This window comes from Osmia bicornis, chromosome 8, assembly GCF_907164935.1.
Source record: "Osmia bicornis bicornis chromosome 8, iOsmBic2.1, whole genome shotgun sequence".
In the NCBI taxonomy this organism is placed as follows: domain Eukaryota; kingdom Metazoa; phylum Arthropoda; class Insecta; order Hymenoptera; family Megachilidae; genus Osmia; species Osmia bicornis.
Window position 1 is genome coordinate 5,832,008 of NC_060223.1, and position 16,197 is coordinate 5,848,204.

Sequence of the window (16,197 nt, forward strand, 5' to 3'; positions counted from 1 at the left end):
AAAGTATTCTGGGTACCAGTAGATCGATGTCGTAACATGCGAATTTGCATTAATCTCTTTTTTATGGATGTTGGACTTAACATTTTCTAACACACCGCCGGGATATTATTTGGTCTACGTTTAAACCGTGTTATTCAGGGTGACTTATGGAAATTATAATTAATTTTTAAGTAAATTATTGTGTTCTTCACATGTGATAATTTTATACCATTTCTATACCATCTATTTTTATTTTTTAAGAATTTCAAAATGAAATTCATTTGGAATTTTATTAAAAGCTTTATTATTAATTTATTATTAATTTTATTAAAAGCTTAGGCTTATATATACGGGACTCTCTCCCCTCCACTGTCAGTCTCCTCGGGGCCTCCTAAGGGAAAGGGTGGGAACCCGAAACGTCACAATTTTTTCTGAGGAGCCTGCTTTGATCGCGATGTACCAGGAGGCTTGAAAGGGTTAAATTGATGCTTCCCATATTTTCTCAAAGGTCCATATTGTAATTATTAGCCTTCGATCCAAATATTCGTGCTACGTTCCGAATTCCATGTCTGCAGTTATTTTCCAAGGAAACAATTTCGTGCTACCTAACACCTGCGATACGAGTTCTTGGCAATAAGGTGCGTGTCGTGACTGTAACGCTGTAAACATCGATTAACACGATAAGCGCAATCGTGACAAGGTTTTCTTACGAACATTTTACTAATTACCAGATAACAATCAACGCGTGCGCAACGTAAAGCTGGGAACTCGAAATTGGAACGTACAAGGATTTGGATAATACAGTCTGTTTCGAGTAATCGTGCAGATAATAAAATTTAACTCCTGCGTTAATTAAATGATATTAAGGGCTAGAAGGGTACTTTTAGTTTTCGAAAAACGAGGGAAGTTGGAAAATTTATAAATGTCTGTGAACGTTTATGTTTCATGTTCGATATAATTACAGTACATTAAACTGAACTACGATGAAACTGCAATGTAATCGACGAGTCTGTATAATGAAAGTTAGAGAATCTCAAAATACAAAGTGATCCCTCGTATTATACACGTAGTCACGTACCTTCGTTACGTGACTTCCCCACACAAAACCAGGCAAATCTCTGCATCATAAAGTTAGTCTAACACCGTATTTCTTGCAAATATCATTACTTGTAGGATTACTTGTGGAATTACTCAATAGTTCGCGACGAGACACAGGAAACAAGTAATTCGAAATTATAGGAGTACGAAGTTCATGAATGTCAAGTTTGATATAAGCAAAGTTCTGGCTTTCCGGCTGATCCCAAAAGGATAACCTCGATGCGATGGTCAAAAAATATAAAGTTTTCAGTAACAAAAAAAAATGAAAGAGGGTAGTATTAGGGTAACAAAGTTGAGGAAAATATCATCTGTCTGAGATATAAGAAAGGGGGTAGATATACTTTGAAATAAAAATATATAACAGTGGAAGAATCTGGGTGCAAGTAAGACGAAGACAGATATTCGGGAACAACCAAATGTGGGATCGGGATCCCTTAGACCCAATATAAAGAGGAATTATGGGAGAAGAGATGTCAGTGGACTGGTGGTGGCGTGGTGGATAAGGTAAGCCGGCTGGGAAGATCTTCGGTTCGATTTCCGGTGCTGGCAGTCCCTATTTTTCACGAATCCCTACATAATGTTCAACACTTTGAACATAGTTCAATTTGATATACGATTTTCTCACTGTCCTCCAATTTTTTCGCTTAAAATTTTTATGATTGGATTAATCGAAATTAAAAAGAAAAAGTTTATTAAAAATGTGTGGTAATCTGTGAAGATTAAATTGATTAAATTGAATTGATTCATTTTAATCTACCTAAGTAACGTGTTACCTAAAAATGAAGTATTAACAATATTGAAAATTTTACAAATATTACTAGTTATTTAATTGGAAAATTTGTATTAATATTGATACTGAAAGCAATGTTTGTCGTGATACCGTTAGCAAGTTGAATAGTGGAGATTCTGTTGACCATCACCGATACATATTTAATGTTCCTCTATGAATATCGTGGAGATTCTGCCCACAGTTTGTAAACATCCTGTCTAAGACAAATTTGAGGTAAGGGAAACCAAAATTATGTACAATCATGGGTTTTGGGGAAAATGGGGACTTGGAAACTATGTTAGACAAGCTTAGAGGAAACAAGTAGCCAGCATGTTGAGGTCGAGTCTTAAAGCAGGAGGAAGCTATAGGCAAGATAAAGCGAGGAAATTTCTTGTATTATAATAATTTTGCAGAAATTTTCTTATTGTTAATATGTACATTGCCTTAATATTAAATTGATGTTTAGATACAAGTTATAAGAACTTTGTTAATTAGAAATTAATGATTATAGTTTAGAATATTATGTCTTCAATTAAGGTGATTATTTGAACATATTTCAACTATTTAATTACATTTGAGATAAGTTATAATTTCGAGATTGACACCAAGCTGCAACGCTCAGTTCCTGTAAAGAATTATTTAATCTGTAAATTAGAAACGAGTTGGAACTTTGTATGAAATTATCGTTCTGTATTAGAACTCCTTTGAAATTCGAAACTTTGCTACAGAATATTTAACTAGTGCTTGTATTGCACGTACTGTGCTAATGTATACCGCTGTTACTTGCCAACATTTGCTGATCATTATTGCTGAAACTGCTGGTAAAGTTAAAGTTTGTCTTGCTTTCTTCGATGAATAATCTAAGACATGAACTTTAACATTTTAACTAGTTGAATACTTGTTGGTTGAATCGGTTATAAGCAAACATATCAATCATTACAAAGGATTTCTTTTCCGTGTATGAAACTTTTTATCAATTTCAAAATTGCTGTTAAATCATTCGTCGAATAAAATTTGACAGGGCTAATAAAATGGAATTTGATTACTCTAATTACTCTAATTATAATTAATTAGTTGACAAAACACTATCTACTGAAAATAAAATTAAATATTTCAATATTTAATATTTTTTGCATCATTTTTTTTTACTTACATGCTTTTATTTTTAATGTGGCATATTACGAATTCTCATTAAAACTCATGGACTTTCTAGATAAATCTCTTTTATAATCCCTTGATCTTTATTCAGCTAAGTACTTCAATCTCCAAACGGGGATTACAATAAAAAATGAGTTAAGTATTAATTTTCAACTGAGAATTTACAAAATGGCAAACAGAATCAATCCTTTGAATTAAAAGAAATTTGTAGATCTATTCAATTTGTCACACATAAGAACAGAAGAAGGTGAGATTGTCTGATAAAGAAAGGAGGATAAGCCAAGACAAAGGAAAAGAGAAGAAGAAAAGCTGAAGGTGAAAAAAAAATGCTGGAGAAGAAACAGCAAGGAAGGAAACGGAGTAGAAAAAGCACAAGTGGAACATATAATAAAAAGGGTAGATGGAATAACGAAGGGTTAGGAGCACGAGGAAGTGGTATCTTTGGCCAACAGTGGAGCTGCATATCAGGAAAAAAAGATGAGCATGAATAAAGACAAAGGAAAAGGAAACGATCTAAGGCAGACAGAACAGAAAAAAGAGGGTAAAAGAAGAAGTGACAGAAAGTTGCATCCAAAAAGGGGGAATGATCGAAAATGATCAAAGAAGTGCCAAAAGAAAAGGAAAAGGAATAAAAGCATAGGTCAGTAAAAAGAAATGACAAAGAATTCCAAAGAAAAAGAGGGAGAAAGAATGTTATATAATAGCTACCATTAGAATATTTAATGTTTCTAATAATTAGTATTTAAATATTAATTATTTCTATTTTGAGTAATTAAAATTTCAATATTAATTACTTCTGCTTTTGGTAATTAGAATTTCCATTTTCGATCATTAGAATTTCACGTTATAATTATTCTAAATTACTCAGGATGCATTCTTTATTTAGTTCTTAAATTAAATTTGTCATTTCCCACCTTGGATAAATAATATAATTTTATTTCCAGAAGTTGTAATTAAATACAGATTAGTTAAAAAGACATAATACAATTTTTCTCACATTTTCAACGTTACACTCGATTTTTCTTTTTATATAATCAAGATCTTACAATCAAATATAACATACGATCATTAAGGTTTAATTAGCATTAGTGCATCGTGTGTTGAAGAGTATTGACTAAGCTTGCGGTTTTATGATCGATATCGGCGAAAGTTATCACATCCCTGAGCTTAAAGAAACTTTATAAACACCGTATATTGCAGTTACGTGTAGTACAACTTTATAGAGAGGAAATCGAACCTATTTCTGGGTGAGATAGAAAGCTGAGAGTTTGGGATCTATCAACCACTCTTCCCTCAAACACACCCTTGAGTCAGATGGATTTAAAGATAAATTGAGAGTTGTAGAGAGTGTCAAAGTGGACGAACGTATAAAAGAAATATAGTAAAATTCTTTTATACAATGCAGGCTCAATATTTTTGAATTCTCGCACCTCTTTATAAATTCTAATTTTTAGTGTATGAATTTCTTATGGTTGACAAATTTGAAAATTTCTATGTACCTACCTTGCTATATTTTAGTTTCCTGTATTTCTATATTGGGGCGATAAACAAGCAATTCAATTACTATAAAAATCGTGAAGCAGAGGGTAAACTCTACACGCTATGTGGACGAAAATTCACCTCTTCTCTATTTCTAGTTATTGTAAAATTTTGGTGCATTTGTTTGAATTGTTTACTTATTTTTAGAACAGTTTTATTGATTTCTTATTATTCTAAATAAAATTATATAATAAATACCTAAATTCACATATTGCATTTTATGCATACCTTCGAATGTAATTGAAGTATTTTGTTTGAGAAAGAAAATAAATTGAGTTTCCTCTACACAATGAATAATGGATGTACCGAAAATGAAGCATATTTTAATTTATGGTCCAATACAACTAGCTGTTCCTTTATAAAATCTTATTCTGAATACATTAATATTTTCAACATCAAAAAAAATGAATATTGAATGAATCTACGTGGGGTAAAAGAGAGCCAGTGTTTCACGATGAATATTTTCTTTTGAAATAGATGTAACCCATTTTGAAAACATATTTTCAGTCGCGAAGACGAATACTGTGATCAAGATACAGTAGCCATTACTTATCACATGGATATTTGATAGTAACATCGTACGTTAAAGTGATATCCCCTGCAGTGGGTCAAATTTGAATATAGAATAGCAATGTTGAATTTACTATGCGTGATATCGCTGCCGATGGATAGAACCTATTGAATGAGAAGAATCTTTCAAAGAAGAGGTGTTCTTTCTTAGAATAATTTTTTTTTTTCTTTTCTTTTTTCGATATTGAATTGGGAGCCGAATGCATAATGCATTAGTTGAAAATATTTCATGGACCAACTTGTTACCGATACGTCGTTCCGCTCCTTAAACGATCGATCGTGACTCAACTAAAAAGAATGGGAAGAGAAATAAATTTCGTCCGTGTCACTATACAAAGTATTTTTTAAAAAAGCACTTCAAGAAAATTGCAGATTCTATATATTGAAAGAAATAACAAATATTATCAATTATTTCAGGATTTATGATTCCGTTTTTTGAAATTCAAGATTGTATGTTTGATTTGCTTTTATCTAATTATGAAATTAGATTAAAAATTACTATTTTTAACCCTTGAACCTGGAGCCTGGATTAATCGTGACCCAAAATTACAAAACACATACAAGAATAATAATCTTGATATTTATATTAAAATTTAGAAAATGAAAATAATATGAAACAGAAAATTAAATTAAAATTGTATTTCCCTCCATGGTCTGGCGTTCGAGGGTTAATGTACCTCTGCTATAATAGCTATAATATGTAGGGTGTTGGGTTAAGGGTGGAGATTTTTTGAGGGGATGGTAGCTGGGGTGATCTTGAACAACTTTTTCCTTTACCAAAATGCTTGTTAAGGCTTATTTTTTGAATTATTAATAAAAAGAAGCGGGGAATCGGAGCGCGCATAGTGCGCATGCGCGGCCGTAAGAGTGTCGGCTACGAACCGAGCTCGACGCGCAGCCGAAGTAGTTTGTTCGCGACCGCGGTAGAGCGCGGTACTCGTAGCCGATGCTCCCGCGTTTGAGCTTGCGCGTTATGCGGCTGTGATTGGCCAGTGTTTTTCGTTTATAATTTAAAAACTACGCGTTAATGAACATTGTGATAAAGGAAAAAATTATTCAAGATCATCCCAGCTACCACCCTCTCAAAGGATTTCCACACCTGCACCATGTACAGCAATATACAGTATTACTATAGCAATCAACATCATAATTTCGCAGTAAGTTGACAAATATTTGAATGGCTTAATTAATTATTTATATTATTATTAGTGATAATAATTTCGAATCTCTTCATTTAACCACTTTGCTTAAAGTAATGGGTGTTGTTTGATATGGGTCCCATGCATATTAGGTTAGGTTAGGTTATATGTGATTGAAATACATTTTCAAAGAAAATTTTGGTGTATTATGTAAGCAAATATAATATTTGTCGGGGATTGTCTGATATGGGTCCTAAAATTTTCTTTCAAAATGTATTTCAATCACATATAACCTAACCTAACCTAATATGCATGGGACCCATATCAAATAACACCCAAAGTAATATCGAAATATGTCAGGCAACCATATTAAAACATTAAAATTCATTGTGAAATTTTATACGTCACTAAGAATGCCTCTAATTTCAACAATTTTTGTGTTAGACAGTTTTCAAAATAATGGACACGCTAAGAATTACACGCAAGAGAAGTAGGGTACGAAATATGTCTGACATGTACTGATCTCTTTTTTTCGCGCTGTTCTAGTTTTTTTCTTTCGCGCGTTTTTTGTTCAAATTAGCCATAGTTTATAAAAATAATCTCTAAAGAAACAATATAAAATTTAAGAAATGAGAATGAAGAGAAATTTGAAATTAAATCATGCCTGGGTTTAGTAATCATTTGGCTCTGTCATTTGAGGGTTGAACATTTTAAAAAGTGTAGGTGTTCCATTAAATCTTGAATATAAATTGCTGTATGAAATATTTTTATTAATTTTAATAGATTGTAATTAGGCATCTTACAATGATTGTATGTTAGTTTGACAAATTTTATAGCATTATGTTTTGTATAATAGTCAATAAAACTAGGAATGTTATAATATAAAGTTGTAATACGGTTACTGTACATATATTAAACTGTTCGAAATGATTAAACGGCAAGGAAGATTGACGAGGACGATTTAAAAGACAAAATATTTTACAGATTTCGTTACTTTGCTTATAGGGTCGTTAGATCCAACCCCTGAGGAGAAGAACTTTCAACGAAATTCCAAGGGTAGAGGATTCCCCCTATTCATGTCCACCAGCATTTTAGGTCAGTAATCTTACCATTCAGCACCGAGATGAGTTTCCTCTTCTCGAGAATTCTAACTCTTGATATTCCGTCGATATGCTCATGATTGCAGCTGTCACATTTCACTGAATGTCTAACGTCCAATGTTACATAGAACTTTACGTAATTTAACCAAAGTTGAACGATGAGTGTGGGTCAATCGTGACCCAGACTCACCATAGTATACTTTGGTATCTGAATTATAAATCAGTGAAATTTTTAAACAAAAAACCTTCATATATTAAACAAAATAATATCTCAAATAGTAGTTTGAAATTTCCATAATTAAAATGAAAAACTATTTAAATTCTTAATTTCTTCACTTGTTCAAAATATGTTTTATTTATCTATTATTTTAATTTAAAACAGTCATTATGCTAAAAATCAGATACATTTTTACTCTAAATATCTCGGACCCAAAGACACCATATCTCCTAATAATTCATTTTCTACCCTTCTCAATCTCCAACCGTATTTTTAACCCGGGTGCAGTGAAACCCGGTCGTTCGTAAGGTTATAAGGTTAAAGTACCAAGTCGAGGCGTCACTTTCAATTAAAAAAACATCGGAATTGGAGACTGAAACACGGAGTCGTATAAAAGTGTTGAATTATCGAGAGGCGGGGCTATATAGAAGCGAATGGTAAGTTCAGGTGCCCATCACCTGCTAAGAATGCACCTGGAAAGAGTTTAGCAGCCTCCGCGACAAAGAGGGACACCGAGAGGGTTGTTTTTGTCATGGAGCAATGGACTAATGGATCGGTGGGAGGGTTGGTGTGCAGGACAGAGAGGGGATGATTCGAGGGGGGTAAAGGTACAGGGTGAATTCGAGTAAGGGTGGCAGCGCTGTGACGGGCAAACTAGGAAACACGGACGGGATTGGCCCGTAAGCTTTCAGTCGCGGACAAACCGTTACGCGAGGATAACATCGTACGCGTATTATCGTAACAGAAGTTCATTTCGAGGACGTTATCGCTCGTCTATCGTCGCACGATCACCCGTAAGCGTTTCAGTGAGATAAATAAGGAAAATATTATTCTGTGCACCAGACACGAACGTCGCCGAGATTTATTATTGTTTTTCTATTTCGGATACTTACCTGGCTACCACGTGGACGGTTACAAAGAGCGGGTCCAGTGAGCTCGTGAATAGGATCGAAAGGTTTTCTAACAACGTTACAGATGATACGCACGGTCGTTAGGGGTGTATAATTGGGTGTAACAGACGCTAATTAGAGGCCGTCGATAGCTTTGTTGCGATGCGGTATGCAGCTTCGTTACAGTTCGATGATATCGAATCCCTTCGATAAGGAGCTTGACTTATTGGCAAGGAATTGAGATTCTAATTGAGACTGGTAATTTCAGCCTGATTACAGAGGATTAATTATTCATTTTGCTATTATTCAATGAACTTTTTCGGGCGATTTGTTTAAATTTCTTAAAGTTAATTCTCTTTCTTTTTTTAAATCTTGAATTTAATTAAGATTGATAATAAAGGATAAACAATATTACTAATTTGCTATTAATTGGAGAAAGTTTTCTAGACTTTGTGATAGTATTCTTCTAGTTTACCCTGTTATCTTTGGATTGTGAATTTAGGTATAATTCTAATTAAAATTGATAACAAAGAAGTAGGAATATAATGTAATTAATTAAGTATTAATGGTCAAAGGTTTCCTTTTGAATCCTAAATTTAATTATCCTAATTCTTTTGAAACGAGAGCTCAGTTTTTTTATTTTGAGATGAGGGTGCAGGGTCAAAGGGTTTTTCAGGAATTTTTCATTTTCTGCATTCGCGATTTTATTCTTCTTTGTGGGAGAATTGAATCTCCGATTTTACGATAGGTGCGAATTTTTTAATAAAACTCATTCTGATTTAGAAAAGGGATTTTTCCAAATTTTTGATAAATTCTCTTTGAAATCGTGGATGATCGCTAGTGTACACCGCACCTTTCTCATAGCTCTAAAAAAAATAATCCAACAGTGTCGAATTATAGGATTTTGAGAGTTAATTAACACCACTGTTTCCTGAGAATAATTCCACCTCTGAATTTCAATCGCACCGACGTGTTGGAACTGTATATCCTCATTTTCGTAATAAATTGCATTGTTTGACTATAGATCGTAATTATCAAACATAAATTAGGAACCATAGTTTAAATATTCTAAAGTTGAGTAGGTTTTGCAATTCAATTAATAAATCTACTTTTAATAACTACCTTTTTCAATGTTGGAATTTTGAGTAAAGTGATAAATGTTAATTAAATATTTCAAACAGTTCTGTATAATAATTCAAAAATTATTAGCATGAGTTCTTTAGTTAAAAAAATAAGAATGCAACACTGCATTTTTAATTTTTCTTCGATTTTTTTTAATATAAAAATCAACAGATTGTTGTTGCTTCTTCTGCAGTTACAATTTTTTGCAAACGTTAAATAAAACGAGATTAAAATTCGATGTACTGAGAAGCGTACACTGAACAAATACCGTTGACGCTTATTTTTTTTTCCTCCTCGTGAAACATGTCAACTGTCGTTGTTATTCTTGCAAACAGCAAATTCATTGTAAACGTTGGGTTCAAAAAACATGGTAAACATTTTCAGATTGAACTGAACGGTAAAAAAATTGTTTGACAAATGTTTGACGTGAATGTTACGCCCGTCATGAAATAAATTTCAAATATTATTGCATTTTTATTTACTAGATTTTATACGGTTCGTAGCTGTTACAGGTTGCTTTATAATTTTTACAAACGCACCTTTGCGAAATAACTTTGTACAAATTTTGTTATTCATTTTCAGTTCAGCAAATTTTAAAATTATCTTGTTTCATTATAAAGATCGGGCGATAGGAAATTGGAACTATTTCGCGTTGAATTTATCCGAGGAACGACGTTCAATCGTTCGAACGTAAATGCAGCAATGATAAGCTCCTTTTTCTCGTCGATTTTCCTGTAAGACTGCAATCGCTGTATAAACAATTCTTTATACTAAATAAATAATACCAGCATTATATCAGACAGATGGTATTCAATGGAATTAATAAAAATAAGGAAATGAAAGGAAATATTATAAGACTGCGACTTGGAAACTTAAATATGAAAAGGGTTATTTTGCAAAATGCTTAATTTCATCTGAAACATAAAATGGCTAATTTTATAACATCTAATGTACCATCTAATTACATTCTTATTCTATTAATTGCAATTGAATGGTCTGCGAAACGCGAACAAACGAGGTGGTTAAAGTAAAACTACCGAATCAGTTTAAGGGTTTCCCTTGTTCGTCGAACTTAATTGAACAATTACTAAGGTAGTTGCGTAACTTCGTCAACTTTAAACAAAAACAATTTGCGTATGTTTTTCACGATACCTCAGTAGTTACGCTACGAAACTCGTTTACCTTAAACGCTATTAACTTTCATCGCGTTGTCTGAGGCGTAATTTTAACGAGCGCGTAACATCGATCTATAAAATTGAATCCTTTCGATGAAACAATAATCGAACCTGTCTGGTTCGAAATATTAAAATTGCAGGAAATTTTGAGCGAGTGTATTAAGCGTAAAATGGAAGATTGTAATACGTTGAAACGTTGGGAAGCTAATTATGTAGCATGGCGCTGAACATAATGACACAATCATGCTATTATTACCAACGGTTACAGGGCTTTGATGACTAGCTGTGTATCATGGAACAAGAAATGATGATGGAATATGCGTGGAAAAAGAACAGGGGATAATGATGTACAAATTAATATGAGAACAAACATATTCATTAAAATAACTGACTTTTAAAGCAGAAATTATTCGCGTGTTTGACTCTTTTAAAGAGTAATTATGTATATTAATTTAATTATTTTGTATTTAAAGATGGGTACCATTCGGTGATAGTTATTCTATTAGAAGACACTCTTTGTTTTTTTTAAATATTTAATTTATATTTACAATTTCGTACAATAATTGGAATTATCATAACTTTTTAAAAGTAACTCTATAATTAAAAACGACATAGAATTAATTTTCGAATGGCGGACCATGGAGAAACCCCAGTTGTAATTTCATTTTCTAACACAAAATTAATTTGTAAATCTAATAATATTTACTATCGATGACAGTAATTAATAATTGAAAATTATTTTCCAAAAATTTCACCAATTGATTAAGTTTCTTGAAAGAATAGAATTAAAAGAGAAAAATTTAAGATGATCGGTGTGATTTTTCCAAGCTTTGAAATCTTTGAAAACGAAGAGAAATTAATAATGATCAGACGGGTGTTATTCGTGCGTGAATCCTCAACGGTGTAGAGGAGTTAGCGAAGGGCGAAATTTCCTGAGGAAATCTCTTAGAAATTCGCTGGAAAATGAAGCAGTTACACGGGCCGACAGACCAATCTTCTATAACGCCGTTCCCTTTTTGAGCTTGTCAGATTAGATGGGATCGTGTGATGCAGAGTGCAACGGGTGACGTACTTTTCATGGTGAGAGTGAATGAGGCTATTCTACATCTTTTCGCATCGCTTACCAACGCTCTGTGTGTGCCTCTGACGGGTTTGTGCAGCGTATCGTTTGTTCGATTAAGTGCTAAGTGAAAGATATTGTTTTCGCGGTACGTGAATTTAATACGGTGTGACGACAAAGTGAACAAAGTTACGTTATCTCGTGTTGGTTCCTCTTCCCCTACATATATCAATATTTTCTGCAATTCTTCTTTGGTCACCATTTTCTACTTTTTCCTAACATTTCAAAAATATCTTTTCATTTTATTTTCACATTTGAGACATCGAAACCATTCCTTTTTCAGAAAAATATTTGTCTCTGTGTATTTTTAGCAATTCTTGCTGTCAAACGTTTCTAATGTCTCGTCTCGTTTCATTTTTTTAAAACAACGGAAGTGCACTTGTTTCGTCTCCAAACTGTTGCATCCGGGGACCGAGGATCCAGCTTTGTGTCCATCTTCGTGTTGTGTAAACCAAGAGACCCGATGTACTCGTAGCCAGGTACCTCTAGCTCGTAGATACGATTGCTTAGTTGGCAGGAAGCTGCCATGTAACCGTCGAATTAGTGCGTCGACGAAAGACCATTTTCTCGGTGATCGAGGCTCCAGCAGTTTCCTCTCGAATAGACTTCCTATTCGCTCCGACCCTCCATTTCCAGAGAAATTCTAACGGTGATTAAGAGGTTCCTTCTCTTCTTCTCCCATGGCTTTCGCGATGTCGACATTGTGTAAATATTATTTTCGACTACAGTGAATAACGCGCCATGAAATTACCATTTTTCAGAGTGTAATTAATATAATTGTTAAAATTTTCAAGTAGAGATAAGAATCAATATTTCAGTACGCAAATGACTTAAGTCTAGAAATCAATTTACAATTTGAGAATTTTGAAAATTTCTTACTGAAGGTTAGACCAAACGTATCGTAGAAAGGAAAGAGTAATCTCTGCTTGGATGAATAAGACACTTTGTAAACAGACATTATCTCTTGTTTTCCATTCCAACAGAGAACAAAGACGGGCCAATACTTGTCTATGGACTGCTTGCAGATTTGTATTTTGTCTTCTGTTGTCTGTAGATCGTCCATGGACAATGTATGCAGACTGTTTGCCGACTGTCCGTGGGCAATTGTCTGTAAGTTTGGACAATCCTTTACACGAACGTTGGTCGTAATTGTATTACAAATGCAATTTGATTTACTCTTGTGAGTTGATTGATATATGGAATGATGTTCAAAGTGAAAAGTTATTAACTCTTGAAAAATTCTAATTGACTATATTTATCCAAATATTTTGTTACGTACCTAATTAAAAATGTCCTTATTAGTACTTGATATATTTAATGATGTAAGTAAAAATTATTACACTTTGAAAAATTCTAATTGACTATATTTATCTAAAAATATTTTCACTTACCTAATTAAAAATTTAGTACTTGATATATTGAATGATCTAAGTAAAAGATATTTACATTTTGAGAAATTCTAAAAATTTTTTCACTTACCTAATTAATAATGTCCTTATTAGTACTTGAAATTGCGAATAACACCAATAACCAATAGATAATCGATAAGATGGTGAATGTACAGATAGAGAGCATTCCACTTTCCTAAAAAGCAACACGTAACTTTAATCAAATTTCTAAGCAGCACGAGTGTAGAATTCGCCACAGTTCCTTTTCCCAAGGTAAAATGTTTCCGCAAATGGTTCAGGGATGTATATAGCGCAGGTAGTGGGTTGCAATTTCTTCTCCCTGTGGTCTGTTGAGTATTGCTAGAACCGGTGGCCCAGTTGTCTGAATCCCGGTCATACTCGTCCTCTGGGACATACTGTAATCGTCTCCGTAGGTCAATCTTAAATTGTACAGCTATACGCGTGACTCTGGGCTACTTTAATCCGTCGGACTAGCCGGTGCACCTGGTAGACGACGGTGCTATACCAACGGAACTTCAAACTTCGGATCGTATGGAGGACGAGGATAGAAGGAGCCAATTACATCTCGTTCCTGTAGAATCGGACGAATGCATACAAGACGCTTAAGACGCCTTAACTACCTTGGGATTTGTACCGCCGTTCTCTAACTGTCGAGATTCGTTTAAGAGCTCTGCCGACCTGTATCAATCACCACTGGCTGCTCTACCTTCAACGTTCCCCGACTATAAATTCATGAAATTCACCTTGTTGGCTAGGAATTGTCCGAAATGGTACACTTCCGGTTCGATTATTCCACCAGAGTATGGTCACTTGACGCTATAGTTGTATCGATCAATTTTAAACGGCACTAAAATTTTAGTTGAAGCAATTTTTTGGAAAATTATTCAAATGTAAATTCTTGAAAATAAACAGGAAAATAATAATAAATTCATTGAAAGAAATTCGGTTAATAAAATGGAATAATGTATTTAAGCAATTTTTAATTTTCGAACGGCGGACCATGGAGAGAGCTCCAATTTTAATTTAATTTCGTTTCGATTCCGCTGCTCGATGGTTAATTGTGCAAACCGATGATTAATTACGCAATGGTTAATTAATAAAAATAAAGGTGCAAGGTATTATTCAAATATAGAAAAGGGAAGTTTGCTAGTATACATGGATATGTAACCAGTAACTCAGCAAACAAATTCAGAGTAAAACTGTACCAGCGATCGGGGTAAGAGAATCGATGGGCGTGAAGTTTGAGCGATGGACCAGTTATTGGATATTTTCGATACGATATCGAAATGCCCTGGTAAATCAATCTCACGTTTGGTGCAAAGTACGAGGGTTTATCTTTTTACTCCACGAATACGAAAAAATATTGAAATCAAAATATTGCCGTAAATTAAAATAAAGATATTCCCGTGGATCGATTAAATGTCTAACAAATTTATTTCATTTTTGTTTCAGGACAGAAAAAAGCTCAACCAGGATCATCAGAACCAATGGATTCCAGAAACTCAGCAACCAAATTAATAGCTAATTAACGTTCGCTTAATTACTAATCCTCTGAGCCTGTGACCTTCGCGCGATAAATTGGACATCGCAAACTGAAGTGTGATATCAGACTAAAAAAAATTCTGTGATTTTTATGATTCGAAATCCAAATTGTGAAGTGTTTCAAAAAAACTGATGGTCGAATCGAACTCTGAAGGAGTACTACAGTAAAAAAAAAAAGGAAACAGGTGATTTTCTGTACGAAAAGTGGTCGATCTAATTCTCTAAAATATTCAAACATTAAATAAACTAAACAATGCTCGGTTCCGTTGAAACGTTACAAATGAATTCGGCGAATCGATAGTGCGGGATCGTAAATCCTATCCCGGGTCAAACCTGTGTGTCTGATGAATAATACAATTCTTCCGGTCGCGTTGGATCCTCGCCTCCGTAGTCAGCCAGTGATCGAAAAGCTTCGGGCCGGTTCGTAGAATCCTTATCGACTGACAACTGTAAGGTATCCCTTTCCCGACGCTGGCGTCCCGACGTCGACGTCGTTGCCCGTTAACGTTGATCCTGTAAGGATATTTAAAGAGACGACAGTGATCCGTGACGTTTATCGTTCGCGCGATGAGTGATAAATCAAGTGCTAAACCGTTCGAGCATTGACCCCGATTCGAATAAGTGATATCGCGATCAGTTATGATTCTGGACAGTGATTTGCATACGGAACGCAAATAAGCTAAACGAAGAGAAAGGGTAACAGAGTGACAGTGATGTGGGTGAATCCGGATCGTGATTTCAACAGTCTACGACGATCTCTGTGAGTAATTGATCAAGGAGATCGGAGGTGTGTTTACGTTCGTCGAAGCTCTTCTTAAAAGAAGAAGGATAAACGTAGAGAACAGAAGGAAAGGAAGAGTGACATCATGAAGGACCGTCGTAGAAGATGGCTGTACGTGGCGCTACCATTAATCACCTTCCTTTCGCATCAAATCGGTGAGTTTCTATTCATTTTATTCCTCCATCGATACGAATGTTGCCTGCACAGATTCTCAGGTGAAAAGAAAAATCTTGTTCACTCGTTTGGAAAAGAATTAACCCTTTCTTCTTTACTCTGATAATTAGCAAATTAGTAACGTGATCGAAAGCATACGTTCGATCTTTTGAATTGGTTTATATTTTAATATTGTAATTTCCAGCCGGGGAATGCATATTATAATATCATTAATAATTGAACAAATATAATAATTAGAGAGATAATACAGAGATTCAGACGAGGATGGTATAGCTTTTAGCGTTAATTAGTAGTTATGTTACTGTTTTAATTAATTCATATAAATTTTTTCGTATGAAATGTAATAGAGTTGCAATGCTTTCATTATTTCTATAAATTCATGATAAAGTTTTAATTATAAATGCATTTGATTTTG

The 16,197-nt window shown here is 34.0% G+C and overlaps 1 protein-coding gene across 7 annotated transcripts in view; it reads left to right on the forward strand.

Moving 5' to 3' along the window:
* Nucleotides 1-16,197, forward strand: part of LOC114875155 (limbic system-associated membrane protein-like) — a 206,690-nt gene that overhangs the window by 88,999 nt on the left and 101,494 nt on the right. For 5 of the 7 annotated variants that reach the window (XR_006829618.1, XR_006829617.1, XM_046286722.1 and 2 more), the window contains 2 exons: nucleotides 7,258-7,347; nucleotides 14,738-15,763. Coding sequence is in view for 5 of the 7 variants with exons in the window: in XM_046286722.1 (XP_046142678.1) it covers nucleotides 15,694-15,763 (70 nt within the window). In the remaining 2 variants the exon portion in view is untranslated. Of the gene's footprint in view, nucleotides 1-7,257; nucleotides 7,348-8,277; nucleotides 8,364-14,737; nucleotides 15,764-16,197 lie in introns of those variants that run through there. The other 2 variants (XM_046286724.1, XM_046286723.1) reach the window with 2 other exon arrangements.